At 35.6% G+C, this 15,400-nt stretch overlaps 1 protein-coding gene across 5 annotated transcripts in view; it reads right to left on the minus strand.

Moving 5' to 3' along the window:
* LOC101022396 (glutamate carboxypeptidase 2) overlaps window positions 1–15,400 on the minus strand; it is a 67,042-nt gene that overhangs the window by 33,633 nt on the left and 18,009 nt on the right. For 4 of the 5 annotated variants that reach the window (XM_031653059.1, XM_031653056.1, XM_031653057.1 and 1 more), the window contains 3 exons: window positions 9,628–9,753; window positions 8,655–8,841; window positions 6,110–6,203 (listed from right to left, as the gene is read on the minus strand). In XM_031653059.1, the coding sequence (XP_031508919.1) occupies window positions 6,110–6,203; window positions 8,655–8,841; window positions 9,628–9,753 (407 nt within the window). The remainder of the gene's footprint in view (window positions 1–6,109; window positions 6,204–8,654; window positions 8,842–9,627; window positions 9,754–15,400) is intronic. The other variant, XM_031653058.1, reaches the window with a different exon arrangement.

Below are 15,400 nucleotides of genomic sequence, written 5' to 3' on the forward strand. Positions count from 1 at the left end.
GTTATATATAAGAATCTAATATACCAATGAAAAAAATAATACACATACGTGGAGAATAGAAGTTTCAGTTGAAAAATGTTACTGAGGTATAAATCTCTTTAGGTCCTTTTCTCACTTTATAAATAAAAAATAAATTCCACAAATATTTAAAAGTTGAATATTAAAATTTCAAACCACAAAAATATTAGAAAGTACAAATAAATGTTGGAAAATGTCTCTGAACATATTTGGTGGACTGTAGATGCCCAGTAATTAATGTATAGACAGTATTGAGTTTATAATTCTGTATCTTGTAGTATATCAATTTTGACCATTTGGAGAAGATTTGTTGTCTACTATGTTTAAGGCACTGTGTTTTATTCATTAAAAAATATAAATATATGGCCGGGCGCGGTGGCTCAAGCCTGTAATCCCAGCACTTTGGGAGGCCGAGACGGGCCGAGATCCGAAAAGGTCAGGAGGGTCGAGACCATCCTAAGCTAACACCACGGTGGGAGAGCCAGTCCTCCTACTAAAAAGCCTAAAAACAACCCGAGGCCGAGGAGTGGCCGAGCCTGTAGTCCCAGCTACTCAGGAGGCTAGAGGCAGGAGAATGAGAAGCGTGAAACGGAAGCCAGAGCTTGCAGTGAGCGAGATCCAGCCACTGCACTCGCCCTGGGCGACAAGGCAGAGACTCCGTCTCAAAAAAAAAAAAAAAAAAATATATATATATATATATATATAAATATATACAAGACTCAGTCTTTCCACCAAAGAGTTTATAAATCACTCAGAGGAAATACATATAAAACCAATCATAATATAAAACAGAACATGACAGATCAAAGGTAAAGTTCTAAAAAATGTGGACAAAAGAAAGCTTGATTCAGCTTGTGAGATCAGGAATTACTTTCTAAAGAAGGTTTCACTTGATCTAGATTTTAAAGGATGAATAAGGGCTGGGCATGGAAAAATGAGGGTGAAGAGCATTCCAGGCACAGAGGCGGGCAAGCAAAGAGCAAGTGTAAGGCGTGATGACTATTCTGGCTGGGATATAAAATGGCTAACTTTCCTTGAGAAAGAAATTGAAAAACAGTGTAACTCAAGTGCACATGGAGCACTTTTCATAATAAATCATGGCTGTAAAATGAGTCTGGATAAATTTAAAAGGTTGAAATTATACAATCATTTTATTACTCATATATTTCTTTTACTAATCCAACCACAATAAAAGGAATTTAGCAATCAATAACAAAAGTAAATTTAGGAAATTCACAAATACATGGAAATTAAACAACTAACTCCTAAATAACCAATGGGTCAAAGAAAAATTCTCTGAAATACAATTTAAAAATGCTTTGAGATGAATGAAAATGAAGACACAATGTACCAATACTTATGAGATGCAGCAAAAGCAGTGCTTAAAGGAAAATGCATAGCTGTAAACACCTATATAGAACGATCTCAAATCAGTAAGCTAAGCTTTCACCTTAATAAACTGGACAAAGAAAACTAAACTAAACTCAGAAAGCATAAGAAAGAAAATTACAAAGATTGAAAGAGAAATAATAAAATAGAGAATAGAGAAAATCAATGAAACAAAGGGTGATTCTTTAAAAAGATGGATTAGAGACTTAAATGTTAGACCTAAAACCATAAAAACCCTAGAACAAAACCTAGGTATTCAGGACATAGGCATGGGCAAGGACTTCATGTCTAAAACACCAAAAGCAACGGCAACAAAAGCCAAAATTGACAAATGGGATCTAATTAAACTAAAGAGCTTCTGCATAGCAAAAGAAACTACCATCAAAGTGAACAGGCAACCTACTGAATGGGAGAAAATTTTTGCAATCTACTCATCTGACAAAGGGCTAATATCCAGAACCTACAAAAAACTCAAACAAATTTACAAGAAAAAAACAACCCCATCAAAAAGTGGGCAAAGGATATGAACAGACACTTCTCAAAAGAAGACATTTATGCAGCCAACAGACACATGAAAAAATGCTCATCATCACTGGCCATCAGAGAAATGCAAATCAAAACCACAATGAGATACCATCTCACACCAGTTAGAATGGCAATCATTAAAAAATCAGGAAACAACAGGTGCTGGAGAGGATGTGGAGAAATAGGAACACTTTTACACTGTTGGTGGGACTGTAAACTAGTTCAACCATTGTGCAAAACAGTGTGGCGATTCCTCAAGGATCTAGAACTAGAAATACCATTTGACCCAGCCATACCATAACTGAGGATATACCCAAAGGATTATAAGTCATGCTGCTATAAAGACACATGCACACGTATGTTTATTGTGGCACTATTTACAATAGCAAATACTTGGAATCAACCCAAATGTCCATCAGTGACAGACTGGATTAAGAAAATGTGACACATATACACCATGGAATACTATGCAGCCATAAAAAAGGATGAGTTTGTGTCCTTTGTAGGGACATGGATGCAGCTGGAAACCATCATTCTCAGCAAACTATCGCAAGAACAGAAAACCAAATACCGTATGTTCTCACTCATAGGTGGGAATTGAACAATGAGATCACTTGGACACAGGAAGGGGAACATCACACACCGGAGCCTATTGTGAGGAGGGGGATGGGGGGAGGGATAGCATTGGGAGATATACCTAATGTAAATGATGAGTTAATGGGTGCAGTACACCAACATGGCACATGTATACATATGTAACAAACCTGCACATTGTGCACATGTACCCTAGAACTTAAAGTATAATAATAAAAAATTAAAAACAGATCAACAAAATTAGCAAACCATTAGTTAGACTGACCAAGTTAAAAAGGGAAGACTGTAATTACTAAAATCAAGAATACAGGAGAGTATATTACTACTATCTTTACCTAATTCTTACCTTTACTGCAGTGGCTGAAATATAAAAGTCATTCTATAAATGTTCCTTGAGTGAGTGGGCTGTGAGAAGACATTAAAGGTCTCCTGAGCAGAGACATAAGAATGAGACAACACTATAATCAATAGAGGTGGCTACTAAATGCTTGTTTAGTTGAGTAGGGAGTAAATAGTGTTTACCAAAGTATCTTTTGCATCAGACATGAATTTGGGTCCCGGCTCTCTCACTTACTCTCTGAACATTGGTTAAAATGAGTGTCACAATACTAACTCATATGGTTGTTTTATAGGTTAATTAAGGAGATGTATGTAAAGCATTTAGTACAACAGTAAGTGCTAAAGCATAATTAGCATTCCATGCAGGATACCTGCTATTACTGTTACTGTTGGCACTATAATTATCATCCTAGAAGTTACTCTAGAAGACAAATTAAAACTGCATAATCACACTGTGTTCAGTATATATGTAAAGAAAAATAGGAAAAAACATACATGGTGTCTCCTTTCTCTCCCATTCAAGTCAACATAAAGTTTTTACCATCACTCACATTTCATCAATTTTTTATTTAAGTTCTCAGCATTCTTGGACCGTTATATAACTTTATATCTCTCCTCGTTTTCTCACATGTGTATTAATAAACTTTTATTTCATGATATATTCCATTTGTAAAACACTGTCTTTTCTATTTAATGCACAATGCTAAACTGCTACCCACTTGAGAGAACCTGAGAATTGAGTAGCTTGGCACACTCCCAAGGCACATGTGCAAAGAGAGTAAATTTTCACAGTGAAATTCATAAGCAAACCATATGTTCTTTTAAACAATTTTTAAAAACTAAATTACACTTATATGGACTATTTCATTATGGCTTAGAAAGTGGATAAATAGAAATGCCTATTTTTAATTATGAAATTTTGAATGTAAAATGCACTTTTCCATGAAAGTTATGTTATTAACGGTGATTGTATTTGTAAAATGGCTTACAGAGGCTGACACAGTGATGTCAGATGAATTACATTTGTAATTTTTCAATCAGGTAATTCCATTACACAATCAGAGCACAGCTGATATTGACCTAGTAAACCAGACCAAATTGAAAACATTTAAATAAATCTCACATCTAATTCCATGATATTATGCATGCTTTTTTCCTAATTACAAAGATAATACAGGTTCATGTTTTACTTTTTTGTTTTTTTTGAGACTGAGTCTCACTCTGTTGCCCAGGCTGGAGTGCAGTGGTGTGATCTCGGCTCACTGCAACCTCTGCCTCCGAGGTTCAAGCGATTCTCCTGCCTCAGACTCCCGAGTAGCTCGGGCTACAGGCAATCACCACCATGCCCAGCTAAATTTTGTATTTTTAGTACAGACGGGGTTTCACCATGTTGGCCAGGATGGTCTCCATCTCTTCACCTCATGATCCACTCGCCTCAGCCTCCCAAAGTGCTGGGATTACAAGCATGAGCCACAGCGCCCAGACCCATGTTTTAAATTTTTATATAACTGAGATAATACTCTCTCTCTCTCTCTCTATATATATATATATATATAGTTTTGAAATTTGCTTTTCTTCACTCAATAGTATATCATAAGCATTTTTCTATATTATTAATTATTCTGGTACAACATATAATATCTTTTAATCACTTCATTTACTATCATAGTCATTAATATTTGAGTACATATCAATTGTTGAAGATCTGTGTTGTCTACAGTTTTCCACTATTACAAGTAATGCTAAAATGAGTTTTATCTTTTAAATACCATGAATACTTAGTCTTTATTTATACATATTTTTAGGCAAATGCATAGTCTATAGTGCTATCAAAAGTTGTGCCTATGTCCTGAATCTTAAACAATGTAGTAAAGTTTATAGCCCCAAGGAAGAAAGACCAGGGTACTTTCTCAATCTGCCCTTAAATTGAACAGATGCATCCTACTCCCCAGATGTCTGGCTCCTCACCTCTGAAACTGAGTGCCTTGTCCTAGGTCAAAAAGTGCTTCCTCATAAATATTGGAATAAAATGATTAAGAAATGCTTGAACTCAAAGAAGAAAAGGGACTAACTGGCCAGATGCTTTGGTATCTATCAATTTCACTTTTAGGAAAGCCAGTGTTCTCTCACCTCTAAAGAATAATGCTGGCTGGGCACGGTGACTCACGCCTGTAATCCCAGCACTTTGGGAGGCTGAGGCGGGCAGATCACCTGAGATCAGGAGTTCAAGACCAGCCTGACTAGCATGGTGAAACCCCATCTCTACTAAAAATACAAAAATCAGTCGGGCATAGTGGTGGGCACCTGTAATCCCAGCTACTCAGGGGCTGAGGCAAGAGAATTGCTTGAACCCGGGAGGTGGGGGTTGCAGTGAGCCAATATCGTACCACTGCACTCCAGCCTGGGCAACAGAGTGAGACTCTGTCTCAAAAAAAAAAAAAAAAAAAAAAGGACATGGCAATGGGAGAAAGAAGCACAGGAAAGAGCAAACAGTTCCAATGCCAGGTTAAGTGGAACAAATCTGGGAAAGTTTTGATAATGAAAGCAGAAAATTTCGATAATGAAAGCAGAAGGAGAAGAAGAATAGAGATATAAACAAAATGGAAGTGGCTCTCATAGTGTGTAATTCTGGGTCCTCTCAGACTTAGTCAGAGGAACACATGAGTAAGAGATTTACTAGGGAAAAGCATGTGTGGAAAATGAGGAGAGAGCTAGGAAACCCTGAGAAAATCCTTAGACTGCAAGGTAGGTCTAATATTGAATAAAGGAAAAAGGGAGGAGGAAAAGAAAGAGGAGTGTTGGGTGCAGCATCTATTTGAGCCAGGCTATCAGGGAGTCCCTGGGTTAAACTTTTGCATCAGAGGAGTCCCATGCCTTCCAGAAGCAGGCCTGTAGTAGTATCCTTGCCACACTCAGTCATTGCCTGAGAAGAACTACAGGAAGCATGGTCTTGACACAAATAGAGTGGGGTTTTAAAGCACAGCATCTGGAGCAATTGATCAATTAGGCTCCCTGCAGTTACATATCTGAAAGGCTCATTTTCATAGCTGTCATACACTAGATACTCACGTACATACTAAATTCCAGAACAGAGCCACTACTCTATTTTATAGTGATAAAATTACAAGGAGCACCTATGTTGGAAAATTTAAGTACTAAAAAATGGAGATAAAAGGCTAACATTTGATAACTATCAATAATGAAAATTACCCAAACAGCCATCCATTGTTTCTTACGAACTTACTCTAGGAGCTTCTGTGCATCATAGTATCCAATTGGATGAACGGGAATACTTGGAAGACCAACAGCCTCTGCAATTCCACGCCTATAAGCATATTCTGAGAAAAAAAAAATTGCCATATTTCCAGTAAAAACTCAGTTTCATTCAAATGGTTCTCTGTAAATCACATTAAATACATTCTAATGTCACATTTGCTAGAATTGTTAAAGTAAAACAGATTAAAAGTTCAAATATTAGCGAGAATGTGGAGCAACTGAAATCCCCATACATTACTTGTATGAGTCTAGTCTAAAATTATACAATCACTTAAGATAACTCTTTTGAAAAGCAATGTCAAGCAGAAATGTACACTACGGCACAGCAATTCCACTCCTGAGTATTTACTCTAGAAAGATGAGCACATGCCCACAAGAAGACGTGTACAAAATTGTTCATAACAGTCACATTTATATTAGCCAAATATTAGACAAAGTCCAGGTTTCTAACAGAAGAATGAATAAACAATCCATAGTATAATCCCACAATGGAATGCTACTCAATCATCGAAAGAAAAAAACTAATACATACAATGTGATGGAAAATCTCAAATTACTACACTGAAATAAACAAAGCTTTAAAAAAAAATCTACTGTTTGATTCCATTTACTTGAAGTTCAAACCCAGGCAAACTAATACACGATGCTAGATATTAGAAAGTGATTGGTTCTAGGGGACACAGAGAAAATTGACCAGAAAGGGGTACAAAAGAACTTTCCAGAGTGATGGAAATGCCTTATATCCTATTTTTAGTGACATAAACACATGCAATTTGCAAAATTTATTGAACTGAACTCTTAAGATCTGTGTATTTCATTGCATGTAAACTCTACCTCAAAATAAGCACACACATTCTATCATTTCTTCAGATTTAAGAAAAATTAGAGCTGTTTTTCCTTTTTTTTTTCTGTGTTTTTAAAACAATCTAATAAGAAACTTAGGTAACTGCAAATCTGTATTCTTTCTGTGCATAAAATGACATAATAATATGTTGTGTGGGATTTGTTTTCAAATTCTCTAGAATAATAGCAAAAAATTGGAATGATAAATAAAACAAGATTGACAACATGTTGATAACTGTCTCTACTTTCATATATGTTAGAATTATGCCATAATAAAAAGTAAAATTAGAAGGAAAATAAAAATGTATAGGGCACCAAAAAATAATTCAATAAACATTAGTCTCATAGAAATAACATAATTTTCCCCCTAAAATACCATCATTCAAATCTGAAGAAAATCAACAGAAACATTCCAGTTAATCTCATTTTATTTTCATTATTTTGACTTTGCATAACTAATAAAGCTTAGGCTAAGCTGCATTTTTTAAAACTTGGAAATAAAAAGGTGGAGTAAATAAAGTTCAGGTATATTTATGTAATTTTGCTATAAGGTAATATGTATCATTTTTTTTTAAAAAAAATTCTGACAATATATTACATTCTAAGATTTACAAAACCAAAAAAAAAAAAAAAAGTATATAATCTTTATAGGAGTCTATGATTTAAGAGTAAAACCAGATGAAGACGTAAACGTCACAGATAACTTGGCAAAGTATTTCACACAAGTTTTAAAAATTTAGTTAGCTTTAAACCACACAAACTTAATGATCACAGATTTTTGTAAACATCATCAAATAGTTGAGCACATTCAAAATAAATCAGCTCCCTTTGTTAATGTTTTACAGGGGAGCCTTTCAGCATAGGACTAGTATGTGGACTCTGTGAGCTAGACTGTCTGAATTTGAATCCAACTGCTCATTTAGAGGAGGGGTGATCTTGGGCTGACTTCTAGTCTCACTTTCCTCCCCTGTCAAATAAGAGATAATAACATCCCCTAGCTTTAGGGTTGTTAATGCAAGTAAAATGCTGCCATTTAGGAAATACTCTTTTAAAGTTATCTCTGTTATCTTATAGCAATGAAGCAATATGCATTTCCTGGGCTCTATATCCTAAATTGGCCATTTAACAAGTTTATGGAACTTCTGCTCTCCTGTCCCTTACCCACAACTGTGAAATCCAAAAACACTGTGAAATTTGTAAATCTGGGGGGAATTTATTTAACAGCAAAACCTGATCTGAGCTGAACTCATTTGAAAGCAAAATTCAACTTGAGCAGACATAAGCCTGTTTATATTCCTTATTCCCCGCCCCCCACTTACTACTTAGTGTAAGTATTCATACACTCTGCAGCAAAAATATTTATATGCTTTTTCCTCATATTCTGTCCCAGGCCCCTACATCACTGTTATGCAAGTTATGGTATATGTGTAACACCATAATGTTTTTTAAATATCTGAAAAAGTCTGAATTCGAAAACCCACCAGGCCCAGGTTTCCAAATAACGGGGTAAGGGACCTGAACCAATCATTTTAGAGCTCAAAATTCTTTCATTCTTAAATGCAAAGAGAATAAAAAAAGACATGCTTAGTCCATTGTGCCAAAGGAAATTCTATAATAAAGTCTCTTTCAAATGTTAAGTTTCCTGTTATATTCAAGGATTGATCACTCACCATTTGCTGGGTAACCTGGTGTGAGAGGGTCTCCTGCACCATTCAGATTTAGGATATTTCCACGCTGGACACCACCTCCAGGAAGATTCCAACCATCTGGATAAGACTTTACCCCAGGAGCAAAGTAGTCAGCAGGGTCTGAGTAGAGAATGACTCCTTTGGCCCCTGCCAGCTGGGCATTTTTAACCTAGAAAACACAGTGTCTTTCTTTCCTTATTTTAAACTGGTTGTTCCAGATTCGGTAACATCAGTTTTCAATATTACACTTAAATAACTAGTAGAACTTTATCTTCAAACTTTTGTCATTAGGCCTACAACAAAGGATATCTCAGAGAGAATTTCCCTTTTCTTTTTGCTACTATAAGCTCCAGAAATCCTCAGAGCGTCAGATTTGGTAATGTTCTTATTAGTGGTAGTGAGTATTTGCTTTTTCCTTCCTCTAGCTTAGAAGTATAATAAGCAAGTAGATCCCACAGGCCAAATTCCTATTTGTTCTATAGTCAAAAGGGAATTTTTTAAAAGTTAATTTCCCACTAAAAAGAAAAATATATTTATTAACTAATAAAATGAGAGTAATATTTAAATTTGCTATGTATAAACTGTTTGCCCTCATTATTTATAACAATTCATACTACAATTTAATTTAGTAAATATTTTTGTAGAAAATATTTAAAACAAAAATACTGAAACTTAATAATAAACCCAGTGCGTGTTTCTTTGTAGGCCACAGGCATAACCTGTAAGCACAGAAAAATTTGTTCTGTTCACCCTAACCATCTGCACTGGCCAAATTCCAATGATCAAATTTAACCCTGGGATATAACCTAGTAAATGTAAGCTTTATGCCGACCTTTCTGTAACATGGGCACATCACAGAATATAAGAAAATCATCGTATTCATAAAGTTTTAAGAAAATGACTCTACACATGTAAAACCCACTATGAGGGAGAGGAAAAAAAGATGATTTTTTACCTTATTTCCTCTGAAAACTTTCCCATATCTGGCAATTACAATTTTCCCAGAGCAATTGATTTTCATGTCCCGTTCCAATTTAAAGAAGTCTTCAGTTCGTGCATAGTTAACATACACTAGATCGCCCTGTTGAGATCAGGAATGACTTCATGTAAGTCAGATGTAAAACAAGGAGGTTTTTCTGCATGGGGACTGTTGGACATTTTTGAAAGAAGGAGGAGGTTAGAGCACACAAGAGGGTCAGAAATGTATGAGCTCCGAAGAAGAGATTCAAGGGAAAAGTGAATTTAAATTGAGAATGGAATTAGATGGGCTAGAAGTATATGAATTAAGTAATATTTGTTTGTATTTGTCCCACATTTAGTGGCTATGAAGCTGAAGCTACAGAAGCACTCTCCCACAGAAAAGTATTATACATATACACATTGTGGCACGCAACATGAAGGGGTCCAGATACCCTAGGCTCAGAAGCCCTTAATGAGATCTTTCCTTTCTTCAGAGTGTGTTCACAGGGAGCAGTTTAATGGTTCTTAACAACTACCAAGTAAAGAAAAATAGGTAACATCACTGGTTTATAGGTCTAATTTCAATCATTAATGTGATGATGTGCAAATCTTATATCATATTTGAGTCTCAATATTCTCATTTGCTAAATGACCTGCTAGATTAAATCAGTGACCTTCCAAGCTTTTTTTGCTCACCTGTTCCCCAAATTAATGTTGGCAATGTACTCCTTCATCTGAAATTTTAAATGTTTTATCATACCTTTAAGTAGCTGCAAAGCATGCAATATCTGGCTTACTATAAATATTAACATTTTTAGATGAAATTGTATATAACTTTTATATCAATCCAAAGGAATTTAAAAACTATATTTATTTACTATTCAACATCATCAATTTTAAAAAATACATGAACATGCTCTTCTTTACACTCAAAATTTTGTCATCTCTTTTTTTCTCTTGAACTTGTATATTGTCCACCTCCCTCCACAGAATTTTACTGTAAAGTAAAATATATTTGTACTGGGCACTAGGATGAGCTGTCCAGGTTCATGGTCAATGAGGGACTTTTTGCTCCAGCTGCAGGGAAGGCTCTCTGCAGACAACCTTCATCTGTCAGCCCCTTCAAGGATTGCCTCAGGTATAGACAGCCCCCTTGCTCAAGGTCATGTCCTTTCCTAGAATGCCACACATTCAGTGACTGATTGATGTGAGGGTATAGAGACCTGGACATCTCAGTCTAACATAGGACAATTCTGAGAAACTATTCCAGACCTCCTTATAGGCTTAGCCAAGGCTATCCTTGAGCTGGCATTGCAGGGTGACTTCTCCCTCTGCCTAATCCAGAATGTTGATCCCAAGAGAACACTCCATAATTATCAACTAGCATTCTAAATTTCATTCCAGAATCTATTACCTTAAATATGGGTATGCTTGAAAGTCTTTTATTAATCACTGTCAAATTTCCTTGAATCAGTATATCTATATAAGTCAATTTTTTAAAAGAAGTATTTATTTATGTGACAGATTGTGTTAAGAAACAGCTTCAGGAGTAAGTTATAATTATAGGCCAGGTATGGTGGCTCATGCCTGTAATCCCAGCACTTTAGGAGGCTGGGGCGGGTGGATCACTTGAGGTTGGGAGTTCAAGACCAGCCTGGCGAACATAGTGAAAACCCATCTCTACTAAAAACAAAAAGCAGCTGGGCGTGGTGGCAAGCGCCTGTAATCCCAGCTACTTGGGGGCTGAGTCACGAGAATTGCTTGAACACGGGAGGTGGAGGTTGCAGTTAGCTGAGATCATACTAATGCACTCCAGCCTGGGTGACAGAGAAAGACTTGGTCTCAAAAAAAAAATAAATAAATAAATAAAAAATAAAGTTATAATTGTAATTACTAGTAGTATCAAATTAAATCTAACAACATCATTGCAATTCTTATAAATAATGCATAACCATAATACTTGATTAGAAATATATCTTAATGCAATGAGTGGGACAGTGAAGCATTATCTTAACACATTTGTTCAGTAAGTGAACAAATTATTGCTAGAATGAGATGGATCAGCAACAACAGTTCAATTTACATTTATTGTTTTTACAGTAAGTTCTGAGAAAACTTGGATAGGAATGAAAGATTTGTTATGGAATTGTCACTAACTTATTTAAACTTCTTTCAAGTTATAATCTGAAAATCACGAATTGATCTTTCATACAAGTATATTTTAATGATATTAGCTGGAAACTCAATTGAGTTTACCTTTAATTTTGCTCAATTGTAAACTTTGAATTGCTAGGACTTTGTTACCCAGCTGTTAGAATCATTTGTTATCTTAACATTGAAAACAATATTTCTAATTGTCTCTTTTTTTGGAGTCCCAGAGATTTTTACAACACAGAGAAATGCTTCATATTGACTTAGAATGGGTGGGAGATGTTTTTCATTTGTAAAATAAGATGAAAATGCTTGTAAATAGGGAGCAGGACCACATGACAGGCTAGCTTTCAATACCATGAAAAAGTACACAGGGTAATTGATGATCTGGAAACTGATCTCTTTAAAACCTTGTCATGCTTGCCTTTGGAAAGTCTTTACACAGCCCAGTTTGAAAGCCCTGTCCCAGATGATTTCCAAAATCCTATCATTTTATTTTGGCTATTGTTTCCCTTTTTGACTACCTTTTTCATAGCATGTACACAACAAATATATATGAGATATTAAAATAGAATTGTCTCCAAGCTGATTCTAGGATTCATTTCACAAATTGGTGAAGATCTATCATGTGTTAGGCAGTGCCCTATGTAATGCAACAAATCTCTGCCCTTGAAGGAACTTACACTGCAGGTCGTCCTTCAGTCACAATGGGATTAAGTTTTATTAAACTCACCTAAGTTGAAAATAATTATATGTCTAAAGTGTGTTTTTGACTTAGGATATCTTCAATTTATAATGGGTTTATCCAGACATAACCTCATGGTAAGTTGAGAAGTGGATTGAATGAGTATGGCTATTGCACCATCATAAAGTCAAAAAATTTTAAGTAGCCATCTTAAGTTGGGGATTTCCTGTAACGTGGATGGGACAATACAATAATGAGCATTAAATTTAATAACTAAGCAAAGCATACATTATATTAAAAGGTGATAAGTAGTATAGAAAAAAATAAAAAGCATTTAAATAGAGTATACAAATGGTGAACTGGAGCTTAAGTGGGTGTAATATTAAATAAAATGTGAATCTAATTGGGAAACTGACATTTGAATCTTTGCCTAAATGTGAAAGGATTACATTTAGCTCTTGTATTTCTTCCTAAGACCAATGTAACATAATGCACTATTAATCACAACACTATATTTCTGATTTATCATTGTTAGCCCTCTCTGGAGCACACTCTTATTCTATTTTAACTGTGGCTACAAAGTCATTAACCAATTTGATTTCAGCAAAATAATTTTTTTAGTGTAAGTATCCTACATGAAATTTATCCTTAATATAACTTTGAGGAGACTATACCTTTAAATGTCTCTAAATATGGCTGTCCTTTGATATATCAGCAATTCTCACAAAACAAATTGTGAGGGAGAGAAAGCTGAAAAAGATATTAGCTTAAAAATGAGAGTAAACTTTGAAAATGAAAACAAGTGTGACAGATATTCCCTCTCAGCACTTCTCAAATGCAAGTTGTCACTGTGAGTTAGAAAAGAGCTTTGTTTTTAGACAAAGACCTTCTTGTACAATTTACACTGTACCATCCATTGTTCTATGACTGTGAATAAATAGAATCTTGCACTCTTAGCCTGGAATTTTCTTTGTTTCCTTAAGCTTCCATCTCCCTAACTCTTATTTATAGAGATAGAATTGGGAGGCAAAACCAGTGATTCTCAAAGATTGTCCCTGAACCCTCAGAAACAATATCACACTTGTTACAAGCACAAACTCTAAGGCTCCACCCCATTAAACTTAGGAAGTGGAAACCAAAATCTGTGTTTTACAAGCCATCCAGATTATTGTGACAGACACTAAAGCTTGAGAACCACTAGAATAGGCTATATTTTATCAACACTGCAAATTACTAATTTTAAACATCATAAAGCAGAGTCCCATATTTCCTATTCCACAGGATTCAGACGTAAATTCAAAGATTACTGATCGTGAAATCGTGATTTTTTTTTTTTTTTTGAAACGGAGTCTAGCTCTGTTGCCCAGGCTGAAGTGCATAAATTTAAATAATAATTTAAAATAGCTAAAAAATATGAAATGTACTTTAAAAATCTTAAATGACTGTTATCTATTGAAAAACTTGAAGTGTGAAGTGTGAAACTGAAGAACACTGAAATGTATTGAGCAGTGAAAAGATTATGTATAAAAAAACAGGTGGGCCTGATGTGGAGGCAGGCGGATCACCTGAGGTCAGGAGTTGCGATCTCGGCCCACTGCAAGCTCCACCTCCCGAGTTCACGCCATTCTCCTGCCTCAGCCTCCCGAGTAGCTGGGACTACAGGCGCCCGCCACCACGCCTGGCTAACTTTTTTGTATTTTTAGTAGAGACAGGGTTTCACCGTGTTAGCCAGAATGGTCTCCATCTACTGACCTCGTGATCCACCCGCCTCAGCCTCCCAGAGCGCTGGGATTGCAGGTGTGAGCCACCGCCGCCCGGCCCGTGAAATGTTTTAAACACACATATGGACACACATAGTTTTGAAAGAATTAACACTCCACTGGGTTACAGATGATCCAGTGAGGAACACCGATCAGCAAACTCATCTGATATTTGAACATAAACAGCAAACCCATACAACATGTGTGCTCTTTCTATTTAGCCATTGATCTGGAAGATTTTAAGTCTATTTGAAGGAAATAAGAGACAATGATCTTTATAACTCTTTCTTATGATTAATAGTAATGTCAAAGTCCAAAAATTATTTGGAAGATTTTAATTGGGTATGTAGTAAACCTACCCACTAATTTAGGTGTAATCTTCTCCCTATAACATGATGTTTTCTCATCCAGAAACATAAACGGTTTAACTGTTTTTTGTTTTGTTTTGTTTTTCTGAGATGGAGTCTCCCTCTGTCGCCCAGGCTGGAATCCAGTGGCGCCATCTCGGCTCACTGCAAACTCCGCCTACCGGGTTCACGCCATTCTCCTGTCTCATCCTCCGGAGTAGCTGGGACTACAGGTGTGTGCCACCGCATCTGGCTAATTTTTTTTTGTATCTTTCATAGAGATGGGGTTTCACCATGTTGGCCAGGCTGATCTCAAACTCCTGACCTCAGGTGATCCGCCTGCCTCCGCACCCGGTCAACCTGTTTTTTTATACATAATCTTTTCACTGCTCAATACATTTTAGTGTTCTTCAATTTCACACTTCACACTTCAACTTCTTCAAGAGATCACATTCATTTAAGATTTTTAAAGTATAATTTATATTTTTTAGCTATTTTAAATTAAATTGATTCATTATACTTTCTGCTATCATATACTATTTGGTCATTTCTGTTTAGCTTCAATCTGGTAATATTAATACTATTTTTAAATAAAAAATTATTGTTAATTTTTGGTATACATAAGTGATGCAGTTATATCACTGTAAATAATAAAGAAGGAGAATATTAATAAAGAAAGCCCAAAGTGCAAAAACATAAGGAAAATAATTTTACAATATCAAAATTAAGAATCTTGTTTCAACAAAGGAAAACAGATAGACTGAACAAAAAAATGAAAAATTAGATGGGCAAAACTAATTTATGGTGGCAAAAATGTCAAAGAAA

The sequence above is a fragment of the Papio anubis genome, chromosome 12 (assembly GCF_008728515.1).
Source record: "Papio anubis isolate 15944 chromosome 12, Panubis1.0, whole genome shotgun sequence".
NCBI lineage: Eukaryota > Metazoa > Chordata > Mammalia > Primates > Cercopithecidae > Papio > Papio anubis.